The sequence below is a fragment of the Marmota monax genome, unplaced genomic scaffold (assembly GCF_021218885.2).
Source record: "Marmota monax isolate L192 unplaced genomic scaffold, Marmota_monax_Labrador192_F-V1.1 WCK01_AAM20220418_F8-fsc00353, whole genome shotgun sequence".
Classification (NCBI taxonomy): domain Eukaryota; kingdom Metazoa; phylum Chordata; class Mammalia; order Rodentia; family Sciuridae; genus Marmota; species Marmota monax.
In genome coordinates, this window is record NW_026692700.1 from 511,247 (window position 1) to 524,939 (window position 13,693).

The 13,693-nt window shown below is 56.4% G+C and overlaps 1 protein-coding gene across 1 annotated transcript; it reads right to left on the reverse strand.

Moving 5' to 3' along the window:
• Positions 1 to 205: 205 nt before the first annotated feature.
• Positions 206 to 12,691, reverse strand: Lgals3bp (galectin 3 binding protein). The gene is made up of 6 exons (XM_046446663.2): positions 12,412 to 12,691; positions 10,537 to 10,592; positions 5,930 to 6,121; positions 5,446 to 5,577; positions 4,111 to 4,363; positions 206 to 1,662 (listed from the first exon to the last, which is right to left on the reverse strand). Exons 2-6 carry the CDS (start codon positions 10,586 to 10,588, stop codon positions 546 to 548), a joined length of 1,746 nt encoding a protein of 581 aa, XP_046302619.1. The 5' UTR covers positions 10,589 to 10,592; positions 12,412 to 12,691; the 3' UTR covers positions 206 to 545.
• Between the last annotated feature and the right edge of the window lie 1,002 nt (positions 12,692 to 13,693).

A 13,693-nucleotide genomic window follows, 5' to 3' on the forward strand; every position in this document is an offset into this window, starting at 1 on the left:
GTGATGGCCCTGCACCCTGAGGTCCTGTCCTACACGGCTTCTTGGCCCAACGCGCGGGGACGTTCACCCGCTATTGCCCGCCTCCCCTGCCGGCTGGCCCAGCTTTGGGAGGACAGAGCCTCTGCCTCCTCGCTGTCCCCAGAGCCCTTCACACCAGCTGTCTGTGCGTTACAAACCAACAACATTCCTGCAGGAATGAGCCGAGTGGGAAGCAAAGTGTGATTAATGTCGTCAGAGGAGTGAGCGTGGCCTGAGCAACAGCAGGGACGCAGGAAACCCCCAGCCATCTTGGTCCCGCCTTGTTGCCACCCGCGAGCCCGCAGGCAGTGGGCGTCCTGGGAGCTCCCAGCATCCACGGCAAAACCTTCCAGCAATTTCTATAAGCTCAGAGACTGGTGGAGGCAGGGGGACATCTGGTGGCCAGTTGCTGGAGGTGGCTGCAGAGAGGATGGAGGTGAAGGAAGGAGCCCTCCGTGTGGGCATCTGGGGCATGTCCACCTTCCTGTGTTGCCCTCGCCTAACCCCCAGTCTCTGGGCCACGCAGTCTAGTCCAGGCTGGTGGTGTTGGTCAGATAGAAGGGGCGAATTGTCACTCGGAAGCCACTGAAGGCCCCTGAGGTGCAGGGGAAGGCAGAAGCTCTCCTGGAACTGTTGGTGGCCACGGCACTGGGGATCATAGCCTTTAAGCCCTCAAAGTCAGTGACATCTGCCACAAAGCGCCCTTCGCAGAGGATCAGGGCTTTGTTCTCGTAGCCGATGGTGGGATCCCGGTAGCCAGACATGGTGAGGCCCAGCACGGGGAGCTCGCCGGAGGAGCAGGACAGCCCGTAGTTCCAGCAGCTCTGCATGGTGGGGAGGTAGAGCAGAGTCCAGGACGTCAGCTTGGCCCTGAAGAGGAAGCTGGGGTGTTGCGGGGTCTGGAAGGACCGGTAGGGCCCATATCTGCCGCCATAAGGTTCTGGAGTGTATGGGAATGCAAACCGTGACCGGGACCCATACCACAGCCCCTGGTTCTGACGGTTCCTGGAGTCCCTTGTCACCATAGCGCTCCAGGTGGCTGAGGTGTACATCCGGGGCATGTAGGTGTCCTCAGTGAGGTTCAGGCCTCGGTACTGGGCCAGCAGCCGGAAGGGCACCGTGTGGAACTCCAGGGCCTGTATGATCTTCTTCTGGAACAGGGCCTCGTGAGCCCGGTACAGGGACAGGTTGAACTGCAGCTCAAAGAGGTCCTCGGGCAGCATCATGGGGAAGCGGACGTGCTGGACGAGGTCCTCCACCTCCCCGTGGGAGGCGCCCGTGCCCCTGCTCCAGATGTCCAAGGCCTGGAGCAGGGCCAGCTCGCTGGACACAGTCAACTCAGTCCTGGGAAGCAGCACCTGGAGCAGGGTTGTGGGGACACTCAGCCAGTCCTCGACCTGCGTCAGGGCCTCAAAGTTCCAGGCCAGGAACTGCACGCACAGCTCCTCCAGCAGTGCATCTCCAGTGGCCAGTGCATAGGCGTAGAGGTCCAGGGGTGCGCGGAAGGAGGGGTCCTGGGGGAGCAGTGTGGAGAAGAGGCGCCCGCAGTAGGCCTGCAGCTGCTGGGCCCCGTAGGCCGAGGCTAGCTTGTGGAAGCACTTGACTGATGACAGGGAGACCTCTATCCTCCGGGAGTACAAGTACCTGGGGACACAGCCATCTCTTACGCCTTCTCACTGGGCCCGACAGGGGGCGCTGTCTCCCCCACTCTCCAGGCCCCAAACCTCACGCCAGCTGAGAGCCACTTCAGGGTATGGGACCATGGGCGAGGGACTGCGGAGGGGACACCCACGCCTCGTCCTCCCTCCCGGTGATGAGGTCCCCTCCCCGTCTCTCCTGCTGTCATCATGGGCACCTTCGTGGTGGGTCTGGGCTGGACCTCAGGCACCCTGGGCACTGGCCTCCTGTCCTGCAGCCATGCCCCCCCGACTGACCCTTCAGTCCCTGCCTGGTTCTCATGGGCATCTCTGCCCAGCACCTATTCACGTCCAGTGATGGGCACCCTGTGGCTTCCTGTCTGCTCTCCCTGTGACCAAGAGCCCACGAGGGCAGCCGGCACGGTGTGCTCAGAGGTGATCCCAGACAGCCCACTCCCTGCTGTCCTCGTCACAGCCAACTTGGAGGCCAAACTGGGCAGCTGACTCCTCTGGCCACAGCCCACCCAGGACCGACATTCGCTGACCCATCCTGAAGCATGCAGGCCTCTCATAGGGAGGGTGCCAGGCAGCAGGCTGTTGATGACGGCTCAGATGGCACAGACAAGTTAGGAAGGCCACCAAAGAAGAGGTTGTTATTGGCTTTTTTCTTTTTTTTTTTTTGGTCTTGCTAAATTGCTGAGGCTGAGGCTGACCTTGAATTTGTGATCCTCCTGCCTCAGACTCCTGGGTAGATGGGATTACAGGCATGGGCCACTGCACCCAGCTGACACTAGCTTTTAAATGTCATCCTGTGCCAGAATGGTCCCTGGGCGGCTGAGTCCCTACTGCATCCACAGAGGCGCAGAGGCTCCAGCCGGCTGGCCCCATGCCAGGTTCTCCAGGCAGAGGTCAGGGCCACTTTGGGTTTGTCATGCCTCAGACCACCTACCCCATCCAGGGCCCAGCCTCAGGCAGGCACCTCTCAGGGTGCCCCATCGCCAGGCGGAGGCAGAGACAGGGATCAGGTGGGTGTCCCGGTCCTGCTGGTCTCTCTCGGGGAAGAGAACTCATTGTGAGAGAGGAAAAAGGCCCGAGGCCAAGGGGAACTAGGGGCCCCAGAGACCCAGGGAGACGGGCAGAGGGCTGGCTAAGCAGCAGGACACCCCTCTTGGTCCACGGTGGCCTTGGGAGTGAGGGGTAGAGGGAAGGAGAATGGGTGGCCTTCTGAGGTCTTGGGAGCTCACTGCAGCTTCTCTGCCTGCCTGGGGAAGAGAGGGAGAGACAGGGACACAGAGAGACAGAGGCGGGAGGCCAGGGGAGGGCACGGGGTCACTGACCTCCGACCCAGGGCAGTGGCGCTGGCTGGCCAGGAAGGCCGGGATGGGCGCCTGCCCCCTTCTCTGACATGCTGTAGAAACGGAGCCCGGCATTCCTGTGGCACAGACCACTCAGCAAGTTTTATACCAGGCTGGAAGGAAACTCGTTAGTCTGTTTCTAATCGCCAATATCGCTCACACTTAAATGCCATTTTCTGTCATAGAAAGCTTTGGGTTATAGAATGAGAGGATAAAGTGTAATAGACGCAGTGTTTAAAACATGGCTGCTTTCCAAACACAAGCCCCAGGAGGCAGTGGGCGGTCGAGCTGTACACCCAGGCTGGCCGGGAGGCCTGGCGGAGGGCCTGGGGCTCAGGAGCAGGGCCTGGCCTCTGCCGTGATGCAGGCCCACACTCTCCCTTTCCCCGTCTGTGAAAGGGAACTGAGCCCTGGCTGAGCCCAAGGGTAACTGAGCCCGGGCCTGCTGAGAGGCACATTCACCCTGTCTAGCCACTGCTGCGTCTCATCGGAAGTCCGAGCCATTTTGGCTTTTTCATGCCTCTGTGGGAGATTTCTCCTGACCGGGGGGCATGCCCAGCACCCCTTCCCAGCTCCTCCTGCACCTGCCCGCCCGGCCACCCCACAACAAGCTGGGCTCTGCTGCCCAAGGAAAATTCCTGATCCATCCACAGCGCGCTCAGAGACGTCGTCTATGGCATGTGGAGATTCAGGGAGACGTTCACATGTGCGTCAGGAAAATGGATGTATTTATGTGTATGCGGGTGTGAGCACGGGGGGCAACACCTGGGCCCAGTCGAGTGTGCAAGTGAGAGTGTGGGTGAGCATACGAGTGAGGGTGCCTGGGCCGTGTGCGCAGAGGCTCAGATGTGTGAGTCTGTCCCTGTCTGAGGGCACAAGCGTGCCTGCAGCAAGTGTGTGTGAGAATTCGTGAACGTGGATCTGTGGGAGCACGGGCGTGTGCATGTGCACAACTGTGCAAATGCTTGTGTGAGGGTGTGATTTGCTTGTGTGCACAACAGTCCCGCTGTGCTGGTGCTGTCGCCCTCACCCCCGAGGGTCTCTGAAAGAGGGACCCAGCCCAGGGCACTGCTGGAGTCCCCGAGGACGAGGCGACTCACCTGATAAAGTCCCTGACCACAGGCATGCACTCGGAGTCCACGCTCATGGTGATGTTGCTGCCCGGCGCCCCCGACAGGGCCTGCGCCTCGGGGTTGGCGGTCAGGATCAGTGTGTGGGCACAGAGGTCCAGCTCCTCCGGCCCCTGTCCCACCACGTGGATGAAGAGGTCACAGTCCCTCTGGTTGTCGAAGACCTGGCCGAGCGCGAAGGAGAGCTCCTCGGAGAGGTCGAGGGTGTGGGCGCTCCTGGTTTCTAGAGGGCGAGGGAGGTGCTCACTTGCTCTGTGACCCAGCCCACCCCACCCCCAGGAGTCAGTTTTGTGGTCTGCTGAAGGTGCTGCTGCCCGAGGACCTGCCAGAAAGGCTCCAGGAAGAGACCTGGGTTCGTGCCGAGCCTGCCGGGAGCGGGCAGCTGCCCTGGGTCAGGCGGGACCCTGCCGACCCTCCGGGCCTGCAGGTGGCTCTGCCCCACTCTGGGCCCTGCTTGGGTGGCTTGAGGAGTTAGGGCCCTGGGGCAAACCTAGGTCAGACCTCAGGGATCCTGGAAGAGGAGGAGGGAGGCCTGGGCAGCCCCTCTTCTGCCCTCCCAAAGCCTGCTCCGTGTTAGAACAGGTCCTCTCTGCGATGGGCAGCTCTGAGTGGAGGCCAGCATTTAGACCAGGTGGGGCAGCCCCTCGCTCCTCCCCTGACTCCCAGCCCTCATGGCCCAGTTATGCCTCCAGTGTCCTCCTCAGGGTGAGCCCCCACCCCAGCCAGCCTTGGTCCCCAGCTTGTCCAAACAGGTGGGATTTGACACCCCATGTCTTGGGGGCCCCAGCTCAGGGTGGAGAGCACCCAGGCCCCGTGTGTGCCAGCCCAGGAAGAGCTGCCCTGGCAGAGAGGAAGGGCACTCCCACCAGGCGTCTGGCTTGCAGAGCAGGCTGGGCCCTTCTAGTGGGAAAGGAGTCAGGGCCTGGGCAGGGCCGGGGGCACCCTGGCCTTCCCCCATCGGGAAGTCTCCACCCCTGCCTGTGGTCTGTGGCCTGGGCCAGGAGAGCCGTGCAACCCTGCTGTTTGGGGAGACCAGCCTCCAATGCTCGGGCCTCACGGGCACTGGGCAGGGCTGCTCGCCTGGCCGTGGGCAGTCAGGTGAGTGAGGTACTTCTGAAGGGGCTCCACAAAGGGGCTCCTCCTGGGAGGGAGTGGGCTCTGCAGACTTCTGGCCTCTCGAGGAGAGTGGGCGGAGCAACACCCCAACTCCGAAGGTTGGGTGGGGGGCAGAGATGTGAGCACAGTCCCCGCTCCTGGTCCCACGGGACCCCGACGCGTGACACTGGAGGCACTGGGGCCACTCACCGTTGGAGCAGACCACGCTGGCGTCCTGCTTGTGCCTGCAGTTGCTCTTCAGCCAGCCCAGGGATTTGCAGTCGGCCAGGGAGGGCTCTGACCCTGTGCACTCAACCTCATCCAGCATGACAGGTCCCGTTCCTGGAGCACAGCAGGGAGGACAAGGCTGGCTGGGGGAGGCCCTGCCAACAGGGCCAGGGCTGCCGCAGACAATGGAAACCTCTGGGTGGTTCTAGGGAGCAGATTCCCGGGAGCAGAGCTTGGGGGCTGGAGAGGGCACACAGTGAGGCTCTTGAGCCACTCGCCCAGCACCTTCTGTCACCCCAGCCAAGCCTGAAGGAACCGCCCCTTGGGGCCTTCTGCAGGGCTTCGGGCCTCTGAGGGTTTGCTTATACTGCCCTAGTAGGAAGAGTCTGCCCGTCCTTGCACCCTGACAGCCTCATCTTGGGGGATTCTCACTCTCTTCAGTTTTGGGGAACAGAACAGGCCCCACCTGGCCCGAAGGCGGCTCCACCCAGTGCCTCTGTGGCGTTCTCAAACCCCAGGGCCCGGCAGACGACGCTGGCATCGGTGAGGTCCCAGAGGTTGTCGCACACTGTGCCCCACTGGCCTCCGTAGAAGATCTCCACACGGCCCTCGTTAGCTGCGGCCCCGTTGGCCAGCCGCATGTCCCCATCCTTCACACCTGCGGGGAAAGCCAAGGTCAGCTGGGAGGAGATCTGGCCCCCATGGCACCACCCTCCCTCGCTACCCAGCCGGGGGTGAGGGTCCACTGGGAGGAGGGAATGGCCACATGGAGCACCAGAGGTTAAGTTTCCTTTCCTTGTCTTCAAGCCCTGAGCTCTTGGCTCCCCAGAAAAGGGACACCAGGACCCTTGTGCTCTAGCCCCTCAGCGCAGAAGTGGTGAGACCCCCCAGGGAAAGATGGGAAGGGAAGGAGCCCCGCCTGTGGCTCTGGTGCCAGCCTGTGGGGCAGTAGGCCAGGGAGCCTGGACGCTCAGGCAGCACAAATGCCCTGTGACTCACCATGGGGTCCTGGGGAACCCACTGTCATTGAAATTATGGAAAGTTGAAGGGGTGCTGGACCCAGCTCAGCAGCACGTCCAGGTGCAGTCAGCCAGCCGGCCCCCAGTCTCCAGGCCATGGGTCTGAGTTGGAGCAGGAAAGCAGCTCTGGTCGCCGCACAATATCGCAAGAGAGCATAGACCAGGTGTTTCCAGTCCAGGAAAGAATCAGAAGTCAAGGTTCAAAGCATGGCTCTCTCTGCTTCCTGGTGTGAGCCACTTCCCTCTGCCACACTCTCCCGCCATGATGCTCAGCCTCCCCTCAGCCCCCAGGAGGGGAACCGGCCTTCTATGGACTAAGACCTCTGAAACCGTGAGCCCTCAAATAAACGTTTCCTCCTGACAGTTGTCCTGGTCAGATCCTTTCGTCCCAGCAGCGAAAAAGGTGACTAAAACAATGGCCAACCTGCTTTAGCTGGTGGACAGGCAACTGTGCTCTAACGTAGAGTAAGTCATGGAAGACAGCTTACTGACCCCTTGCCTTAAAAATAGGTCTTTAGATTCAAAATGTGCAAGACTTGTGTTTTCATAGTGTATATATGTAGATATATGACTTTTGTTTTACATATTTCCCATCATATGTGAATATCGTGTGTTCAGTGACTTGGAGACGGTGAATCTGACAGCTGGTCTCAATTTTTTTTTTTTTTTAAGTCTGTGTTGCACCTTTGGCAGATTGTATTTAAGTCTGAAATAAACAAGTCAACAGATGTCTGGGGGAAAGCTAGAGCTGGAAATTAGGAGGAATAAATCCTAGACTTAACTCTTTCACTAGTTGAGCGATCTTAAGCAAGTTACGTAGTCTGTGATGATCAAGGTTGAGTTTCGTTTTTAAGATTAAAGTAAGAAGCTTTTCCCAGATTCCCTTCATTAAAAGTTTATTCAGCTTCTCCCATGTGGCAGGCATTGTGTGAGGCCATCGATGTTTTCCTGAGGTTCCTCTGATTTGAGAATCTGTGTGTTATTCTTTGACAAACATTTTAAGGATTAAATAAGCAATGTGATTTTATTGCCTAATGCATAGCTTTAAAACTTATAAACAACCTGAATAAGAAATTATTTCAAGTCCTTCTTTTTTCCTGGATGCCATCTTTCAGGCTTTCTCTCATTTATAAAGCTATCAAATGAGTATGAGTGTGTGTATTGATGTAAGAGTGTGAAGAGAAACAGAAAAAACTTGAGTTTGTGAGGTTTAGAAAACAAAGGGGTATTTAGAAATGTGATATCTTATTTTTTTAAAGGAAAGTCATTTTAAAGGGAAAAGTATATAAAGTCATAGTATTTTATAGTGGTGATATTAAAGGTTATATTAATGATCCTCTGCATTTAGTTGACAAAAGGAAAAATGTGATCTTTACCCAAGTTGCACTGTTCTGAGTTCAATGCTAAGTATTATTATCTCTATTTTGCCGCTAAGAGAAATGAGGCAGGGACAAATTAGATAAGACTGTTCGATATTACACAGAATGCCAATGAAAAAGGAACTTTAACCCAGGACTGCACTGCTATCAGTAAAATAAGCATATAGCTTCAGTATATTTATGCACACATTAAAAAATGGGGCTGGGGATACAGCTCAGTTGGTCAAGGGCTTGTCTTGCATGCATAAGGCCCTGGGTTCAACCCCCAGCACCACCAAAAAAAAAAAAAAAGTACCACTGCATGGGTACATTACTTATTATTATAAACACATAACACACAAAAAGAAAATTAAAAAGCATGCAGTAGATAAAAAATAAAGTCAGAGTTTTAATGCTTTCCATAGTCTGAGCGTAGACTCCCAGGATGTAGCACATGGGGCCATGGATTTGCGTTCTCCTTTGGAGGCTCGGATAGTACAAGGTGCATAACAAAGTACAGTAAGGCAACTCCTTCCGTAACTCTTCCAAGTCATTGATCTGCTTCTAGAAAACCAGTGGGTCCAGGGGCTGGGCTGGGGCTCAGCAGTAGAGCCCTTGCCTAGCACATGTGAAGCACCGGGTTCGATCCTCAGCACCACATAAAATAAATAAATAAAAATAAAGGTATTGTGTCCAACTATAACTATAAAAATTAAAAAGCCAAAAACTGGTGGGTCCAGCGCCTTTAGAACTGGGGAAATGAAGGTTGAAACACACGTCTTGCATGTTAGTGGCACGTTTGTACTGACAGAAGAACACACACTGGACTCTGGGTCACTTGTGAACGCCAGAAGCAGGGAAGGAAAACTGCCTTCTCCTAGGAGAAGTGACAGAATTCCAGTCTTCTACATGATCCTGGGGCACCAGACTGAGGGGAACTGCCTGCAGCTGACTCTGATGTACAAGCTGACTTTGGGGTTTACAGAGGAGCTGCCTCAGGTACTCTCTTATGCTCTTCGGCATCAGTCCTTTTGCAAATACTTTAAAAAATTTAATCATTTCATTTGAAAATAAGTATCAAGAATTTTAAATTCCAATGGTGAGTACCATTGGAATTAAAAATATGGCCAGGAAAACATCATTGCCTTCACAAAATTTGCTAAAATGACATAAAAAGGGTCAACATTTCTCCTTTCTTGTGTTCACAGCTGGTTGTCAATCATGCATTGGCCCCACTAATTAGCATGTTCCTCCTCCTGGTGGCCTTGACTGTCCATTTACTTAATTTTATTGTATGTAAGTATTTTGTTGTAAGCCACACAAAATAATTTGGGGGAAGTCAATTTATTTATTTATTTTTTTTTAAAGAGAATTTTTTAATATTTACTTTTTAGTTTTCAGCGGACACAACATCTTTGTTTGTATGTGGTGCTGAGGATCGAACCCAGGCCGCACGCATGCCAGGCGAGCGCGCTACCGCTTGAGCCACATCCCCAGCCCCGGGGGAGTCAATTTAAATATGGGTGTACACTTGTGTGTGTATACGAGCGAGCGTGCATATCATTTAAATATGCCTAAAACCATATTTTAAAAAAGATTCAAATTCGGTTTCTACTAGATTCCTAAGGCCTTTGTACCATCGTAAAGTTAGAAAATTCCAAGTCCATCTGTACTTCAAGCCCAGAGAGGAAACTGGGCTCCTGCCCCCACTCGTCCTCCCGAGGCTCAGCGCACTGGCACCCCTCGACCCTGCTGGTGCCGACAGTCTAGCAGGAGCTGGGTGCCTGAAGGGCGGTGATCAGGGGGTGTGTCAGGTCTATGCGGGGCCACCAGGACAGGACAGGGACTGCAAGACCCACAATGTCAAGAGTGCAGGTGTGACAGTGAAGCCAAAGTGAGTCCATCTTGTTTTGTGACTCCATTCTGTAAAACAACCATGCCAACTAGAAGGGTCATGGCCAGGGCAAGTTGTCCTCTTCCTTTTGCTATAGAGACCTTTAAGAACACGGAACTACCTGATGGGGCACTGTTTCTGTAACTAGGGTAACGGGCTCTGTTTCTGTAACTGGGTGACTGGGCTAACTGATTGGCTAAGTGTCCCTCCGCCTGACTGCACTCTCCCGCTTCTGTAACCTGGCTTGTTTGCATTGGCTGGACCCACAAATGTTCCTTTCGTGGTTTTCAGGCTTATAAGGAGTGCCTTGCAATTGTTTGGGGCTGATCAGAGGAAAGCTTTATGTTCTGGTCAGTCACCACCGGTGTGCTTCAATAAAGGCTTGATTCGATTATATGTGAGTGGTCTGGAAGTCAGTTTATGAAACTCCGGGACGAAGCTTTAACTACAACACAGGGACGAGCGTCCAGGGCCCTGTGAAACTTGGCCTCAGCACAGCCCCAGTGGCTGCTGGTTTGATTGGCAACCCTGCTTGGCTCTGCTGGCTCCCATGGGGCGGGTATTCCTCAGTATTTCAATCACCTGCATCTCATCTGGGTCCAAGGGAGCCCCAGTTTCCCCAGAATCTACAAGCCACCGTCACTGGGGGTGACCAGGGCTCCTCCATGCAGGAGAGAAGACCCCCATTAATCCCTGGGACCAGGCACCAGCAGGACACCCCCCTAAGGAGGGGCTTGATCCACAGAGCAAGGGCCCAGCAGCCCGCAGGCTTTGCTTTGGGGTTTCCCGTGGCTCAACTCACCTTGAATCCCAGGGACCAGCAGCCACACCCAGAGAAGGCAAGGGAGAGCCATGGCCCTGCGGTGGAGGGAAGTGGCAGAGTGAGACCAGGACTGTTTCTTCCACCACCTTCTTCCAACCTGGGGGCCCAGGGAGGCAGGCAGCCCTCTCCTGAAGAGCCCAATGGCAGGTGTGATGCACGCCCTGAGCGGGGCGCTCACCTGGTCTGCAGGCCGGGCCTTGACGGGTGAGTGAGGCTGTGTGGGATGAAGAGGGTGGGCTGGGGTGTCTGCGGGCAGTGGAGGTGAGGGGGAGGGTGTGGAGAGCCCGATAAGGCAGGGGCTTATCTACAGGCAGCAGACCCCTGTGGGGTGTGCCACAGAGGTTGGCGGCAAAGGTGGAGAGTGGGAGGGAGAGGACCGAGTGGGGACAGGGAACCGATTAGGAGGAGGCCGCAGGACCAGGCCCAGAGTGACAGAGACTGATAGCCGAGAGAGGAGTGTGGGCTGGGGACGGTGGAGAGAAGGGCTCCGGGTGGAGGCCCAGGTCATGTGCAGCCAGGTGGGAGTGGGGTCATGACTGAGACTCAAGGTACTGAGGCTCAGAGACTGGGGGCCATCAAGGCCAAGGGCCAGGCTGGGCATGGGAGGTCTCAGGCCTTCAGCTTTTGGGCTAGAGCTCTGTGCTGTATGTAATTCTCTTTTTATTTTATTTTATTTATTTATTTTAGGCATTGGGCATTTCATCCTGGTGCGCTTCACCACTGAGCTACATCCCCAGCAAGTCTTAAAATTTTTCAGATTTTGAGACAGGTCTCACTAAGTTGTGGAGGACGTCACTATGTTGCTGAGGCTGGCCTCTAGAGCAGCTGGGATTACAGGCAAGCACCACTACGCCTGGCCGCTATGTACTTGATGCACAGGTAGGAGCAGAGCCAGGTGACGGCCCTGTGCCACCCAGTAACCTTGAGGCTGGGCCTGGTTCTCTGCTGCTTAGAGTGGGGGCCTGGTGGGTGGCAGTAGTGACATCCCCAGGGTGGCAGGAGGTGCACCCCTCTACACTGGGACCTGCATTAACAAGCTGGGGGGCCCCAGGCCCACTGGCAAGTGAGGAGTTTGCCCCCTGCAGGGTGTGCCCCCTCCAACACCACTCACACCCCCTCCCAGGACCCTGGAAATGCCTCCACAATCCCTCCCTGCCCCCTGTACAATCGAATGAGCCAAAGCCTGGAGAGCTTGGCTGGTTCCAGGTCACATGGCTGGCAAGCCTCAGGCAGGGTCTGTGGTGCCCCTCTCTTCCACAGGGGTATCTGTAGGGCCTGAAGGATGGGGCACCCACCTCCCTGACCTGGCACCACCCCAGTCTTAGCACCGTGCCCAGGAAACCTCTATCCCAAGAGCATTGAGGTGGCTGGCTTCCCTCTTTACTTGTTCACATGGGACAAGAATTCGGGGCCTTGGGAACAGAGATGCATGCACCCAGAGATGGTGCATGGCATGTGAACGTGGCTGACTCTGGGTGGCAGCGCTGTGTTTGCCTGGAGAATTGGGACAAGGCTGCCTGTGCTGGCTCATATGGTCTTTTGGTCCTTCATGCAAATGAAGGAAAGTCACCCTTCTTTCAGGAAGGTGCAGAATGCACAGAGGCTGAGGGCCGAATTCTTACCCTCGCAGCTGGTGTCCTTGTGCAGGGAACAACCTACCCAACTGTACAAAGAGGCCCTGCAGGTCTGGGAGCAGGAAAGATGGGTCCTGGGAGCAGGGAAGATGGGTCCTGGGCTCGGGAGCACCAGTCCCCCAGCTCCAGGCCCAGATGCCAGTGGGAGGCTTCACCATCTCTTGATGGCTCAGTGTAGAGAGAGGAAAGCACTGGCCTGAGAGCAAGAGTGGGAGCTTACCTGTCGAGGCAGCGACTGAAGGCTGTGCTGTCCCCCTCCTGCAGTTGCTGAGCCCTCTGCAGATGGGTCCTTGGCCCCCAAACCCTCCTAGGGCAGAGCAGGCCAGACCGATCCCAGGAAATGCTTCAGAAAACCAAGTCTGGTTTCGATTTCCAGAAACCACCTGACCAAGGTCTGCTCTGGGATTGGCTACTGAAGACCCCTCACAGTGCCCTTCATCCCCCTCTGCCTAGTGGGGTGGCAACAGCACCAAGCACTGTCTGACCCGAGAAGGCCAGCAGCCCAGTGGAAGTGGAAGCACTCTTGAGGGGGTGGGAAGTGTTGGGGCGGGGGGAGGGGGAGGCAGGGCTGCTGGGTGGAGCAACAGGGGCTCTGGGCCAGAGGGCTTGTAGCTGTGTCTGGCAAGCTACCAGCTTGTCTGGGCCTGGCACTCATTGGCTGGGTAGCCTGTGTGGTGGTGATTGTGCACAAATCCATTGCTTGAGCTTTTGGCATGCTGCACACAGCAGGCCACACCCTTGGAGGCTCCATGCACTGACCCTGGCCAGGGGCAGGGAGGCCCTGAGACCTGGGAGACAGTGTGCTTTGGGGTGAAGCCAGTGAGTGGATGAGCCCGACCCTCACACAGCAACTGACCCCACAGCCTGTGCTCTGCACCAACGGACTGCATCCACCACCTCCTGACATCTGTGGGGGCAGGGCATTCTCTGAAGCACAATGGCCCTCCTGGGCTCACACCCCTTCCCCTTCCTCCCATGGAAAGCCCCGGTGCCTTGACTTCCTCTGGGGGAACAGCTCATGTGATTCCAGAGGGCTCCAGGCTCCCCAGTCTGAGCTGGGCCTGGCTGGCGAGAGCCCGCAGCCCCTCAGCCACATGGATGGCTTTGGGAGGGAATCCAGGAGCCCGGCTATCCCAGCAGGAGCTGGCTCTGGGCTTAGGGAGAATTGTCTGGGCTGAGAATGCCAAAACGGGGGCAGAGATGCCGGAGAGTGCAGCTACAGCCTGGCTGGCCCAAGTCAGGGCCAGGTCTGGCCTCTGGGCCCAGAAGGCCCTCTGCTGTGACACCACTGGCATGCTGAGGTCCTAGAGTGGGGTGTACTCCTGAATGTTCCCAGGGCTCTCCCATCAGGGTTTCCAATCTGGGCTGGAGGAGAATCACCCAGAACAAATTTCCAGTGCACTGTCACCCCGCTAAGGTAGGGACAGGCATGGGCTCTTTAAAAGCCTCCAGTGGCTCCTCTGAGTGGCCAGCTCTGCTTCCCCGAAAGCTGAGAGCCCAGC

What these genes read in the sequence shown, in the direction of transcription:
- Lgals3bp (XM_046446663.2), bottom strand. Translation starts at nt 10,588, where the DNA reads ATGGCTCTCCCTTGCCTTCTCTGGGTGTGGCTGCTGGTCCCTGGGATT. An exon ending in GCTGGTCCCTGGGATTCAAG is followed by an intron (nt 6,122 to 10,536) that starts GTGAGTTGAGCC and finishes CTTTCCCCGCAG; the next exon opens with GTGTGAAGGATGGGGACATG. An exon ending in CAGCGTGGTCTGCTCCAACG is followed by an intron (nt 4,364 to 5,445) that starts GTGAGTGGCCCC and finishes CTCGCCCTCTAG; the next exon opens with AAACCAGGAGCGCCCACACC.